At 41.8% G+C, this 13,994-nt stretch overlaps 1 protein-coding gene across 2 annotated transcripts in view; it reads right to left on the bottom strand.

The window, feature by feature from the left end:
- Window positions 1–13,661, bottom strand: part of AASS (aminoadipate-semialdehyde synthase) — a 46,790-nt gene extending 33,129 nt beyond the window's left edge. For both annotated transcript variants that reach the window (XM_083366681.1, XM_083366682.1), the window contains exons 1-8: window positions 13,557–13,661; window positions 8,094–8,316; window positions 6,940–7,116; window positions 4,232–4,316; window positions 3,517–3,584; window positions 3,270–3,416; window positions 1,117–1,195; window positions 904–1,031 (exon numbers count right to left, since the gene is read on the bottom strand). In XM_083366681.1, the coding sequence (XP_083222807.1) occupies window positions 904–1,031; window positions 1,117–1,195; window positions 3,270–3,416; window positions 3,517–3,584; window positions 4,232–4,316; window positions 6,940–7,116; window positions 8,094–8,306 (897 nt within the window). In that variant the 5' untranslated portion in view covers window positions 8,307–8,316; window positions 13,557–13,661. The remainder of the gene's footprint in view (window positions 1–903; window positions 1,032–1,116; window positions 1,196–3,269; window positions 3,417–3,516; window positions 3,585–4,231; window positions 4,317–6,939; window positions 7,117–8,093; window positions 8,317–13,556) is intronic.
- Between the last annotated feature and the right edge of the window lie 333 nt (window positions 13,662–13,994).

The following is a 13,994-nucleotide window of genomic DNA, read 5'->3' as shown; positions in this document are numbered from 1 at the left end:
TTTACATCTGACCAATACATAATTAATATATTATTATTCATAATAATACCTCCGAATCACAAGACATTGGCTTTATTATCAATCTTCCTCTCTGCAGTTTGAATATAAAGTATAAAAGACTAGAAAAAGATTTTCGGAGACATCCCAGCCTTTGAACTACCCAAGGAACCAAAACAGCAAAGTTTCGCTATTGGGCAAGCTTCCACGCCAGGCGCCTTTCTTTCCTCTCACTTCACCTCTTTTTAACTTCACACCCCACCTTCTGTAAGGGAAGACAAAAGGCTCGCTCATCCTCTCATGAAGGGTGGCCTCCATGTTTATGTGTCTCCCATCCCCACTATCGGCTTCCACACCACATGGCCTGACCCAGCCAATCAAGCCATGCTCTGGTGCCTCATGGCTCCTCCTAGAGGAGGAGGACAGTGCTGGAGGGGACCCCGCCTGGGTGGGCTCGCACCGTACCACCAGTGGGGCATTTTCAAAAGCAAATGAGGATAGGAAGGACAACAATAGGAAAAGAATGCAACTCTGGAAAATCCATCGAAAAATGACCAAAAAACCCCTGCCTATGCCACTGAACAGGGAGCCTTTGGTGATAATTGGGAGAGAATTTTGGTGACAGCAACCTGGTTCCTTCTGAAGCTGATATTTTTAACCATTGAGGGCTACATGAAAATTATGGGCTTTCCAGAAGTAGATCTAGATAATTAAGAGTTGAAGAACCCTCCCCTCCAAAAAAAATCAAAAAAAGCTTTGTTCAGGTAGGATATGTTGCCAAGAATTGCCAGCATTAGCATGAATTTCAGACAATGTTTGATGACTAGAGGGCAGGTGCTCACAATCTCTGGTGAATGTCAAAGAACAAGTAACTCCTAACATGGAAAAACTAGAGGTCCTACTTACATCATTGTTAAACCGTGATGTATAGAGTTCTGGATGCTTGTCATAATCTACTGGATCATATACTCCATCAGTTTTCCTTACAAGATGATGGTGTCGACTGAGTACTGTTCCATATACTTTTCTAAGGTCTGTGATAAAACAGATAGTAAATCAAATAAAGATGCTACTACAAAGTGCAAATTTCTAATGCACATATGATTGATTTAGTAGTACCTCCAGTTCTAGAGACCTCCTTCAATTCATGGGGTTCCACAAACTCACAAGGCAGAGCATTAAACATTTCCTGGGCACCCTGCAGATAAAAGCATAAGACTTTAGAAATAATGCAAGGCAATTGGAAATAATATTTATACTAAAGGCCTTTGTATATTATACTTTATAGAGCCAGTATGCTGAGTCAATAATGAGTCAATAATGGTATGATGCTCAAATTGGCCAAGGAAAAATGCCATTCAAATCCTACCTGACTTTAGATCACCACTGCCTCCTTCTCAATCCTCGTTCTCATTTCTTGCTCCCTGTAGACCCTACTACTCCGATCCAAAGCTCATGTAAGGTAAGATATTACAGAGAAGGACCACAAACCACAAAAGGACATTTGTTTCCCCGTGTTATTTCAAACTCTGACTCCAAGGGGCAAAATATCTGCTTTCAGCCTAGGAATCCTATGGGGAGAATCTGAGAAAGCCTCTAAAATCCTGGAGATTCCACCAACGAGTATACACTGTCCCAATGTGGGATGTAGTCCGTTTTAATATGACTAAACTTTTGTAGCCCATTTTCATTTACCTTTGAAAAAAAGGAATGAGGAAAATGTGTGTTGAGTCTTGTGGAATCTTTATAATGAGATAGGCGGCATATACATTTAATAAATAAATTAAATAATACACCTATTTTGCCCTTACTTTCTTTCCACAAAGCATTAAAAAAATCTTACTGGCTAATATCAACTTTATAAATCAAATTTCATATTGGACTCCTAATTTACCTTTCTGTTGCAGGAGTGTTTATACTGTTTGAGGCCATAAAGCTGTGAGTGTGTTAGTTTTTAAAAAGTCTATTGTTTGTGTGTGTCTGTCTCTGGGGGGGGGGAGAGAGACTTTACACTTAAGTCTTTTGCAAAACTCCATCCAGTTCTGATGAACTGTGGTTCCATAGAAAACACATTGAAAACAACTGGCATATTTGTTATGACTCAGGGCCAGCCGGTGGGTCCGGCAGCCGGTTCAGATGTATCGGATGACTCAGATGAGGGGGAGGAGGAGGGTGTGGAAGACGAACCGGCTGATGATGGCTTGGAGGCTTTGCAGAGCCCTCAGCCGGGGACCTCTTCTCAGCTGCGTGAGCCCGATAGTGCGGAGGATGATGACCCACAGCTGGCCCTGTTCAAGGACGCCCGACGCAGGAGGCAGTCGAGCAGGAACAAACAAAGAAAGGCTGTGGGACTCCTCGGGAGGAGGCACAGGGAGACCACGCCCTGAACTCTAAATAAAAGGAGTGTTTGGGGAAGGGCTGGTTGCTGAAAGCAACCCTTCCGCTTGAGGATTCAAGTTCCTGTGTTTCTTGTTCTGTTGTTTTGCTTGTGAATTAAACTTGGCAAACGCTTTGCAACCTCAGACGCTCTCCAGTCTCTACTGCTTGAACAGGGGTTTGCTTTATTACAAGGCCGGTAGCTGGCTGGTTCAGAACAATATTTGACTATCAAGACAGCTTACAACAATAAGAGAGATTTAGTCATATCTGCAGCGATAGTCCTTGGGCCAAAAGAAAAAGGTAAGAACAAGGCATCAGGAATGACGACCATGAGTTTTCCTCTTTGATATAAGGGCAATGCCTTGTTCTACCTGCCACCTGGGGCAAACACATTACTGCACTGAGTATTTATAAGGTAAAAAGTAAAGGTAAAGGTTCCCCTGCACATGCATGCTAGTCGTTTCCGACTCTAGGGGCCAGTGCTCATCTCCGTTTCAAAGCCGAAGAGCCAGCGCTTGTCCGAGGACGTCTCCATGGTCATGTGGCCGGCATGACTAGACGCCAAAGGCGCACGGAACGCTGTTACCTTCCCACCATAGTGGTCCCTATTTTTCTACTTGCATTTTTACATGCTTTCGAACTGCTAGGTTGGCAGAAGCTGGGACGAGTAACAGGCGCTCACTCTGTTACGCGGCACTTGGCATTCAACCCGCCAAACTGCCGACCTTCTGGTCGACTAGCTCAGCGTCCTAACCCACTGAGCCACCGTGTCCCTTGTATTTATAAGGTAGATAGGTATTATGTACTTCTAAAAACTATTTATTACCCTGATCTAGATAATAGTGTATGGTTTCAGTGAGAAAATATATTAATGTGGGATATTTGTGTCTTACCTTAGACACATTGCCAGTTCCTGTAAACACAAATGTGAGGGGCCCAATAGATTTTGGCATCAAGCCTAAGGAAATTTCATAGCCAGCATCCCGAACTGCTTGAACAGCCTGGCTGCTATTTCTATAATTGTGGGCCATACCAATATGCTGAAACCAAAGACAGAAGACTGTTGTCAGTAACACTTTCAGAAAGGTTAAAAATGCTTATAATCCAACATTTGGCTGGCAGTTTGGTACATAGTCTTACCATGAATGGGGTATGATGTCCCAAAGCAAGGAAACGTAATCCCATTCCATGTAAAATATTGATCATACCTGGATTAGAATTGCAATACATCCAATTATTAATCATATGCTGCAATCATTTTGCCAAAAAAAATCAGTGTTGAAACATAAAGGAATTGAAATATCTTACATATCAAAATTATATCATCATCCTTTCCAAAACAGGTCAGTTATGAAGTTTAGAAGTCCCTTCAAACCTTTATCAAAAAAATTACTAGGAATGAGGGGAACTCTAGCCTCTAGTGTTTGAAAGATTCCTGTTGGAGAAAGTTGCTATCTATTCTTATCTAAAAATGAGCCAGACCAGATCCTACACATAAATGTAATCTCCTATTCAAATAAATACTGGATAAGATAATCTATTACTTATCCTATTGATTAGATATTGTGGACCATCCACTCCTGCGTGAGGCATTGCATTCTAGTTTTTGTTTTAATGGGAAGAGGCAGGATGAGTAGCTGCCAGGCAGACAACAACCTCCCAAATGAAACTGAGTATACAAATAACCTGACGTGATAAGGTAGAATTTTACTGTCTAAGAGTGCAATATGTTGCACAGATTTAAGACTAAAACTGAGCAGAAACAGAAATATCACTACGCACATTATCACTTCATAGTTACCCCAAATATCTTCTTGAAAAATAAGTGCACAATATTAATATTCAGTCCAGATACCTGCAACTCCAGCCCACTTTCCGAACGCTACAACTCGCACTCCTCTGTGATCAACCATTTTCTCATAATCTATCAATCGAATATTCTAAAAACATAAAGCAGAGAGCACGTGTCATAGAAGCCTTACTGCAAGTTGCTTCTCATATTAGTCTCCATAACCCAGATAGGTACATTTAACAGAAGTGAATATGGTTTCGATGGGTTTAGCCGATAATATTTGGGAAGAGTTTGATCCTGTGACTCCGGATGAAGTAGACAGGATCATGGGGAAATTAAGTGCCGCCACGTGTTTGTTGGACCCGTGTCCCTCCTGGCTGGTTTATGCGGCTCGGGAGGTTACACGAGGCTGGCTCCTGGCAGTTATCAATGCTTCCTTGAGTGAGGGGTGCTTCCCTGCCACCTTGAAAGAGGCGGTGGTAAGGCCCCTCCTCAAGAAACCTGCCTTGGATCCAGCTATTTTAAATAACTTTCGTCCTGTCTCCAACCTTCGCTTCCTTGCGAAGGTTGTTGAGAGCGTGGTGGCACGGCAGCTCCCTTTGGTCCTGGAGGAAACTAAGTATCTGGATCTGTACCAATCGGGTTTCAGGCCCGGGTACAGCACAGAGACGGCATTGGTCGCGCTGGTGGATGATCTCTGGCGGGCCCAAGAGAGGGGTTATTCCTCTGTCCTGGTCCTTTTAGACCTCTCAGCGGCTTTTGATACCATCAACCATGGTATCTTGCTGCAACGTCTTGAGGGGTTGGGAGTGGGAGGCACCGTTTTATGGTGGTTCTCCTCCTACCTCTCGGGCCATTCGCAGACGGTGTTGGCAGGAGGGCAGAGGTCAACCCCTAGGCCCCTTAGTTGTGGGGTGCCTCAGGGGTCGGTACACTCGCCCCTCCTGTTCAACAGCTATATGAAGCCGCTGGGTGAGATCATCCGTGGTTTTGGGGTGAGGTATCATCAATATGTTGATGATACCCAGCTTTTTATCTCCACCCTGAACCAACCCAGCGATGCCCTCGATGTGATGTCCCGCTGCCTGGAAGCGGTACGGATTTGGATGGGGAAGAACAGGCTCCAGCTCAACCCGGCCAAGACTGAGTAGCTTTACGTACCGGCATCTCGACTTGTCCAAGAGGTTCCATCTTTGGTTATGGGAGGAGAGGTGTTACCTCCTGTTGATAGGGCACGCAATTTAGGCGTCCTCCTGGACTCACGACTCAGTTTTGAAGATCATATTGGAGTCGTGGACAGGGGGGCATTATGCCCAGGTTCGCCTGGTGCACCAGTTGTGCCCCTATCTGGACCGAGATGCCCTACGTATGGTCACTCATGCACTCGTTACCTCTCAGATAGATTACTGCAATGCTCTCTACATGGGGCTGCCCTTGAAGACCACCCGGAGGCTCCAGCTGGTGCAGAATGCGGCCGTGCGGGTAGTGATGGGAGCATCCCAATACTCCCATATTACACCCCTCCTGCGTGAGCTGCATTGGTTACCGGTTGTCTTCCGGGTGAGATTTAAGGTGCTGGTACTTACCTTTAAAGTCCTACATGGCTTAGGCCCGGGATATTTGCAGGACCGTCTGCTGCCAGGGACGACTTCCCATCGCCCAGTGCGCTCACACAGAGAGGGCCTCCTCAGGGTGCCGTTGGCTAGACAATGTCAGCTGGCGACCCCCAGGGGGAGGGCCTTCTCTGTGGGAGCACCAGCCCTGTGGAACCAACTCCCCCTTGAGCTCCGGATGGCCCCGGATCTCCGGTCCTTTCGCCACGACCTCAAAACTTTCCTTTTTCATCAGGCTGACCTGGATTGACGACGGGTTTTTAAAATGTTTTAATTTTTAATTATTTAGTTAATTTATTTTGGGGCTGTTTGTTTAATTTCTTTTAACTTTTGTATTGTTGTTTTTATTGTTGTTAACCGCCCCGAGTCCTTCGGGAGATAGGGCGGCATATAAGTCCCAAAAATAAATAAATAAATAAATATATGGTTTGGGCGTCTCATAAATCCTATGCATATATCACTGCAATAAATAAAATTGAAGGAAGTATCAAAGATTAAGTCAGCCTTAATATCTTTCATTTCAGAAATAATAGCTTAAGAGAAATATGCCTTTATTTTTCCCACAATCTAAATACAGTTAAAAATATTATGTATGCTTTAAAAAAATCATTAATATGAATTAAAAATCAGCTATGTCCACAGAGGGTATTTCTTACTATTAATGACTATTTTATTTCAGTACAATCTTGATTTTTTTTAATTTGCATTTGACTTATTATTCTCCACTTGAATTTCTTTAAATAATCTGAAATACAATTTTTCTCCTATCCTTTGCCTAACTTAACAATTTATAATTTACTGTGTGAATGAAGGGAAGTTCATGAACAATATGGATGGGAACAGAAAGGAAATCATTAAAGATACACATCTTTTAATTATAATAAGAAATTAAATCAAGTTGTTGCATGTCTACTGAAATGTAAGCCACGTTTATGGGAATGTTGTCTGCTTAGATTAATATAGTCTAAAAACGCACAAGAGTAGATTGAGTGTGTATTTTTCTCCTCCCTTTTGCCTTTAAAACTCCTAACTCACATTATAGATAATTGCCATAGTATGGCAAGCTAATTGCACACTTGACAAGGATTTACACACTGCTTCTTTTGCATTTCATAATGGTAATATCATAACAATAGTTCTCAATAAGTGCAGTGTTACCTTGCTTAGGATCTCATCCAGCAAGGACATATTTGCCTCTTGAGCTTTGATAGTATGAGAGAAGAATGCATAGTTCTTGTTGGGAATTAGCTTATCTTCTGGAGGCTTCTTCACACCCACAATAAGGCAAGCCTGGGAAATATCTTCTTGTATAATGCCTCCCGCTTTAATATAGTCCTGCCAATCAATCGTTAAAAGGTTACTGACACAGCCAAGATGAACAAAAGCAGGAAACACAGATACGTTTTCTAGATGCTATTCTGAATGAGTATAATTTTTATATCTATACTGGTCAAGAGAAATGTGCAGCTCTTCCGACCTGATTTTGAAGAGGTGTTTTAGAACACAAGCAAGTCTGAATAGAGGCAATCCTCGAAATACAACCACAATTGGAACCAGAATTTCAGTTGTCAAGTGAGTTGTACTCAACATTATGACTTTTTCCACCACGGTTATTAAGCAAACTCACTGTGGTTAAGGTGAATCATGTAGTCATTAAGTGTGGGTACCAGTGACATTTTTTTGAGAGCCACTGTCAGGTTGAACGGCCACTAAATGAGTGGCTGTAAGTCAAGGACCACCTGTACAGAGTCTGCCACTCATTAAAGCAGTCACATCTGTTTCCAGGATCACAAAGCTACAGTAGAAGCCTCCCCATGGAGCCGTTGTACAGTCCTGTAGGGGGGAAAAAAACCTTTTGATTTCCAGTTAGATCAGCCCAGAGCAGAACTGCAATATGATTACTTTCACATTAAAAGAGACTAGAAGCTTCTGAACAAAAGATTCCTCAATGTGAAATTCATCCTTCTTCACCTCTGCTGCTCTTGCTTATCTCTAATTCTTCTTATCCTTTTTTTTTGGTACATTCCTTCTTCTGAGTTTTGCTTTTGATCTAAGTCCTGCTTGAGTTTACTGACATCTCAGGTATCTTTTCCCAAAGTCACTACTTCTTCAGCCTTTCCTTTCCTGAAAGCCTCCAGCTGCTTTACCCCTGAATAAGGGCATTTCAGCCCATCCATGCCAGGATTTCATCAGCTTTCCACAAAACATCTGTACACAGTATAGACAGCTTTTGCTTATTAATTTGCCCGTGCATTACATGTATTCGTTCTATTAAAATAGTACCCACAAACACCACCACAACCCAAACATACCTGTTCGTGGATGGCCCTGCGATTGGATGGTTGCACCAGAACTTTGTACCCCAAGTTGGTCAACATCTTGACATGGCGTGGTGCTAGAGGGGCTCTTCTTTCCCAGGCATTAACATCCTCCCTCCTGATTGCCAGGACAGATTTATGATGATGCTGCCATCTTGAAAGATGTCTCTCAAACCGATCTCCCGTGTGCCTGAATGCTTGCAGCATGATTAAAAACCTTGCCACAGCAAAGATGCAGTAACAAACAAATACAGCACAAAAATATTTTGAAGCAGCATTTTAATGGAACAAGAGAGAAGTAAAAATTGACTCCTTAGAAATCTGCTGTAAAATTTAGGCAGCTAATAAGCCATAATTGCACATTGCCATTATTATTACCATTGCTGCTATTAGCATTACCATACTAATAGTAAAGCACTTTTCAGTCCTTTTCAGTCTTCCTCTTTACTAAACAAGATCATAACAGAACTTTGCAGGTAACACATCAAAAAAAGGAGAAGTGCCGTATATATACATGTGTAATTCCAAAAAGCAAAGGTGCTCCAAGAAGAACTCAAGAAACAGATCCAAACCAATCAATCCTAGCCTTTCCCTAGAATTCACATTGTTCATGGTTCTGAATAAAAGTTCCTAGCAGCCACATTGATCAAAATTATAAAAATCCACAATTCCAATATCTATCTATCTATCTATCTATCTATCTATCTATCTATCTATCTATCTATCTATCCATCCATCCATCCATCCATCCATCCATCCATCCATCTATCTATCTATCTATCTATCTATCTATCTATCTATCTATCTATCTATCTATCTATCTTATTTTATTTTATTCATTTATGAAACTTATATGCCATCTCTTCACTGTAACAGTGACTCTGGGCATGTTACAGCATAATAAAAAGATAATACAAAACAATTAAAATTAAGAAAAATGAAATAGATTTAAAAAAGCTACAGGATAGGTGACACAGAGGTGGGGATCTTCTCTCTAACCCTTCAGCCGCTCCCAGCCTTGAGTGCTCCTATGGGGGCTCCAAGCCAGCCTGCACAGCCAGATTTTAATTCTCTTCCAGAAGAACCACAATCCAATGTTGTTGTTGTTTTCGGGGGGAGGGGGGGCACATGTGTGCTTTCAAATAAATTCTTTTTAAAAAAAAAATCTGACAACCTCTTGCAGGATTTTTCCAACATGGTTTGCCATTGCCTACTTCATAGGGCTGAGAAAGAGTGACTGGCCCAAGATCATGCAGCTGGTTTTTGTGCCAAAGCTGGGACCAGAACTCACAGTCTCCCCAAATGTCTAGTCTGGTGGCTTGACAACCATACCAAACTGGTGCAAATGGGTACAAACACTAAACAATGCAACTTTAAATTTCTCTTAGATAATTACATTACTATTAAGAAGTAATATTATTATAAATGAAATAATGTTTCAACATATATTTATAAGGAGGCTAGCAGAAAGGATCTGACCTCATCTAACATTTTTTAAAGAATTAGGTAAAACAAAATTCAAAGAGTTAGTTTACTGGAAAGTTTGATACAAATTGGAGTCCAGTGAAACTCCTCAGGGAAAATATTCCAAATTCCATCACAGAAAGCCTTCTCCACGTCTGATATGTGCATTGTTTGACATCAAAAGTACCTGGAGAAGATCAATATCTGTGTTCATAAGTAGGTCCACAAGAGAAAAAGTGGCATTTCTCATATTCAGGTTTACTCTGGATATCTGAGGCCACTTTGGGCTTCAAAGCAATAACCAGAACTACTTCAGTTATGCTCAGGAAAACATAGGACAGATATTTCTGAACTAGTATGATAAAATCAAGTTTCAGTTAATTTCCCAGCAGTAGTACTACTAGTAGCAACAAGCCTAAAAGAAAGTTAGGTTTCAAGAATTTATTTATTTATCAAATTTGGACATCGCCTTCTCCCTCTTTACCAGAGAAACTCTCAAACTGCACACTGATTTATGCCAGTGTGGACTTGAGATATATTTGGACTAACTAACAAACATTTTATAGTCTTGCTGTGATACAGTCTTACCCAAGCACAGTGATACATTTTTGAAACACATGAAACTCTGTGAATTAGAAGGTGACAAAGGCCTGGTCTCTGCTACTCCAGGGGAAAAGATAAGGCATAATCTATAGAACAATAGATCTCTGTTCAAGATTAGAAGTAATCTCCAATGGAACCAAAGAGAAAGAAGTTTTACTTCTTGCTGTTGGGAGTTTTCAACCACTGTACCCACCATTTCAACCACCCCTATACCTCCAAAGTTAGAGTGCCCTTGTAATTCAGTGATTTACATGGTCACTGCAATTTTGGAATGTATACAAGCACTAGCATTAAAACATATAAGTAACAAAAAACCTTAGCCTTAAAAAATGTCCCACAAATAAATTTGTAATTGTGTACAGTCAATTTTAACCTCTGTAGCAAAGATATTTATACTGTTCTGCCAACAGCAATATTGTTTCGTTTAGTTGCCACTTCTAGAATCAATATACAGTTATATAACACCTTGACTATTATAATTACCAAGATGAGTAACATGGAATAAGAAGGCACATATTCTTTTGAATTGTTAACTGACTTAAATATAGGAAAATGAAAAAATGGACAGTTTTCATGCTTGAAAAATATGCAGACTGGGATTCTATAAGGAGAGCAGTGACTAGTCAAATTTACTTATGTTTTTAAGTTGTTAATTATATTTAAAGCAAAAAGGGATTATAATAAGCTCTAATAGGACCAATCCCAATTATCAAACAGCAAACAAATTAAATGGAAACAAGGACATCATTCACATTTAAAAAAAATATCTAAATTTCAAATACACATTAATAAGATCTAAGCAGATCAGAAGACCTATTTTTGAGTCACAAATGGGTAGTTTAAGAAAAATATGTCTAAAGTAGCCCCATAGCCAGATAAATTTAACAAATAAATAAATAAAATAAAAAGTATCAACCCAGTGCTGAAATGGAATCATTTGGGAACCAAGAATAAAAACAACAGTAACCGAATTTCCTTATGTGACTTTATGATGACTTCAAATTTGGAGCACTCCTTATCATTGTGATCACCACACCTGAAAAAAAGGATATTCTAGAGCAGGGGTTCCTAGTACAGGGCTGCAGCATGCCAGCAACTGGTCCACACAAACAAGCAAAGCCCTGCCTGCAAGATGCAGGCAGCACACAAAACCACGCACCCTCTGGTCCATGGAAAAATCTCTTTCCACGGAACCAGTCCCTGGCACCCAAAAGATTGGGGACCACCCCAGCTCTGGCAAGGGGAAAAAAAATTGTGATACCTCACGACATGCCATGTGATGCGGCAAGTTTGATACCCCTGTTCTACAGTATTGGTTGTCAAAGTGTGATGTGGGGGAACCTTGGGCCTCTACAAGGAAAGCCTACAGTTTGGGGGACTTTTTAGCTTGCAGCAAAACCAAAGAAGAAGAAACATGACAAGAATTTAATATATCATCATGGTATGAAAAACATCCCCCAGTGTTAGAACTCAGAATATCCAATAAAATTAAATGTGGGAAATTCAAGATGGAATTATTCTGGCGAGCTCTTTAAAATTTTGCAAAATATATAAATACATTTATGAATAAATGAGTTTGTTGATGTAACTTGTAAAATGATGTGTTGATGGTCACCAATTAAGTTAGCCTTTAAAAGGCTCTAGAAAAAATTGTACAGGATCATCTACCCGTGAGAATTCATCTTAATAAGTTATTTACTTATTTTTCTTTGCTGCCACTCATAAAAGTGAGCAAATGCTAGAAATACTCTGAATTTTTATAACCAACACAATAAAATCAAATTCAATAAGTACTACAATTACAACTAGGCATCCAACACACCTATTTATTTTCTCTGAGGTCAGAGGGATCATATACTGACTAACAGTCAGTGCTTTTTTTGTAAAAGAAAAAGGTGCCGGAACCCACACATGTCAGACAACCCGCCTTGCCTTATGCTACAAGGTTCCATCCAAAAAAGGTGCCGGAACTCCTCTGAGCGTTCTATGAGAAAAAAAGCCCTGCTAACAGTTGCTAAGAAATGGAAATGGAAATCACTGTCTCCTCTACATTTCTGAATTGTGCTATTGGCCTGAACTTTACAGTATGAAAACAGAAAGTCATTATCTGATACAGAAACAATCCCAGAAAAGTTGCAAAAGTAGTATTTAATAAAATAGCCAAACTGTTAATCTAAGCAAGAACAAGAAAATAGAACTAATCTATAAGCCAATTCACATAGTAAAATGTTGGATGGGGAAACTTTCCTCTTCTAAAGAATGAATGCTGCTTTCTATGCAATTTCCTATGCAATTTCTTTGGCAGCATTTTCAGTGGTGGTTTGCCATTGCTTTCTTTCTGGCAGAGTTGAGGGAGAAGGAGCGGCCCAAAGTCACCCAGCTAACTGGGTGCCTAAACAGGACTAGAAATCTCTCTCTTGGTTTCTACCCTAGTGCTTGTATTCGCTGCACCAAACCGCCTCTCCAGCATAGGGACTGCTATGCTATATATGTTAAATATAAAGATATAAATTGCCTTTGGAAGTGGCTAATCTCCAAAGCAATTGGCTAAAGCAAAATCTTTCCAACTGCCCCAAGACCACTGAACATTCAGTACTCCCAAGAATTTCTGTTAACAGGACGATCTGGGAGCCCAGAACTTCTTAAACTTTCTATTTCGCTTTATGATCTGGGGGCCCAGAACTTCTTAAACTTTCTATTTCTTTTTATGATCTGGGGGCCCAGAACTTCTTAAACTTTCTATTTCGCTTTATGATCGGGTGGCTAAAGACACTTTTGAGCCAAGCGCTTTCTCTCACTCTTTCCTTAGCTCTGAGCGCCTGAGGAATTTTCACGCCGAGAAAAAAAAAACACGAACATCTTTCTTTTGCTCCTCTGATGCATCTCCAGTATGTTTCTCCCAGGCTTTGCGTGAATAATAACCCCCCAACGTGAAGGGAACTTACACGTATTGAAACCCATAATTCCCGAATGCCGATTGGGAATGTGCCCCAGACAATTTGGAAAAGGCAAGCGAGCTCTACACCCAAAGCCACAGGTTCGGGGGGGGGGGGGAATGGGGAAAGAGAGAAAAGGGGAGGGGGGGTCCGAAACTCCCATGAAATGCCAGGAACAAGAAGAAGAAGTTCATAGGAGATGCAGGTTGAGTGTAGAAACGGGAAGAAGAGGAAGAGAACTCGCTCCTAACCTCCCTTTGCTAACCTGGCGAGCCGCTCCCACTGCCCATGCGCTCCCCGCGAGGCCTACTGCAAGGGGGCTCCGCAAGGAGGACGAAGCAGGTTCTGCAAAAGCAGCAGCATGTGCCCGCCGGGACTTTGCGAGACTCCTAGGCCCGATTCGCCCAACCCATCACGCTGCTTTCTCCCGTCCAGCCTACACGGAACCGCTTACCTTAACGGTAGAGAGTAACGCCAGACCAGTACCCGAAGAGGGCTCGACTTGCACCCCGGCGAGCAGGCGCCAGAGCCTGCCAAGCGACTCTATTTACAGAACCGGGAGGCGCGGCGGGGAGAGTGAAGGCGAAAGATGCCTCCCTCCCCGCCAGCCAATCCCGTGCCACTTCATGGGTACGAGCCTTCCCCTTCCGCCAGGCGCGGCCGCTCGGCAGAGCCCTCGCCTCCCCTTTGCCCGGCGCGCCTCCTTGGGTGGGTGCCCTGGGCATCCTTCGGGGAGTCGCGATGCTTCCTCCAGAAGAGTTGCAAGTCCAGAATGGCGCCTTAAAACTTTTCTGGATTGTTTCGCGTGGCGATCAGGTGTAAAAGAAGGAAGGAAGGAAGGAAGGAAGGACTCACATCTGCATTTTCATTTCTTCATCCCAGCAAACTACGA

The sequence above is a fragment of the Vipera ursinii genome (assembly GCF_947247035.1).
Source record: "Vipera ursinii genome assembly, chromosome: 6".
Classification (NCBI taxonomy): Eukaryota; Metazoa; Chordata; class Lepidosauria; order Squamata; family Viperidae; genus Vipera; species Vipera ursinii.
This window is presented reverse-complemented; position numbering and strand designations above follow the sequence as displayed.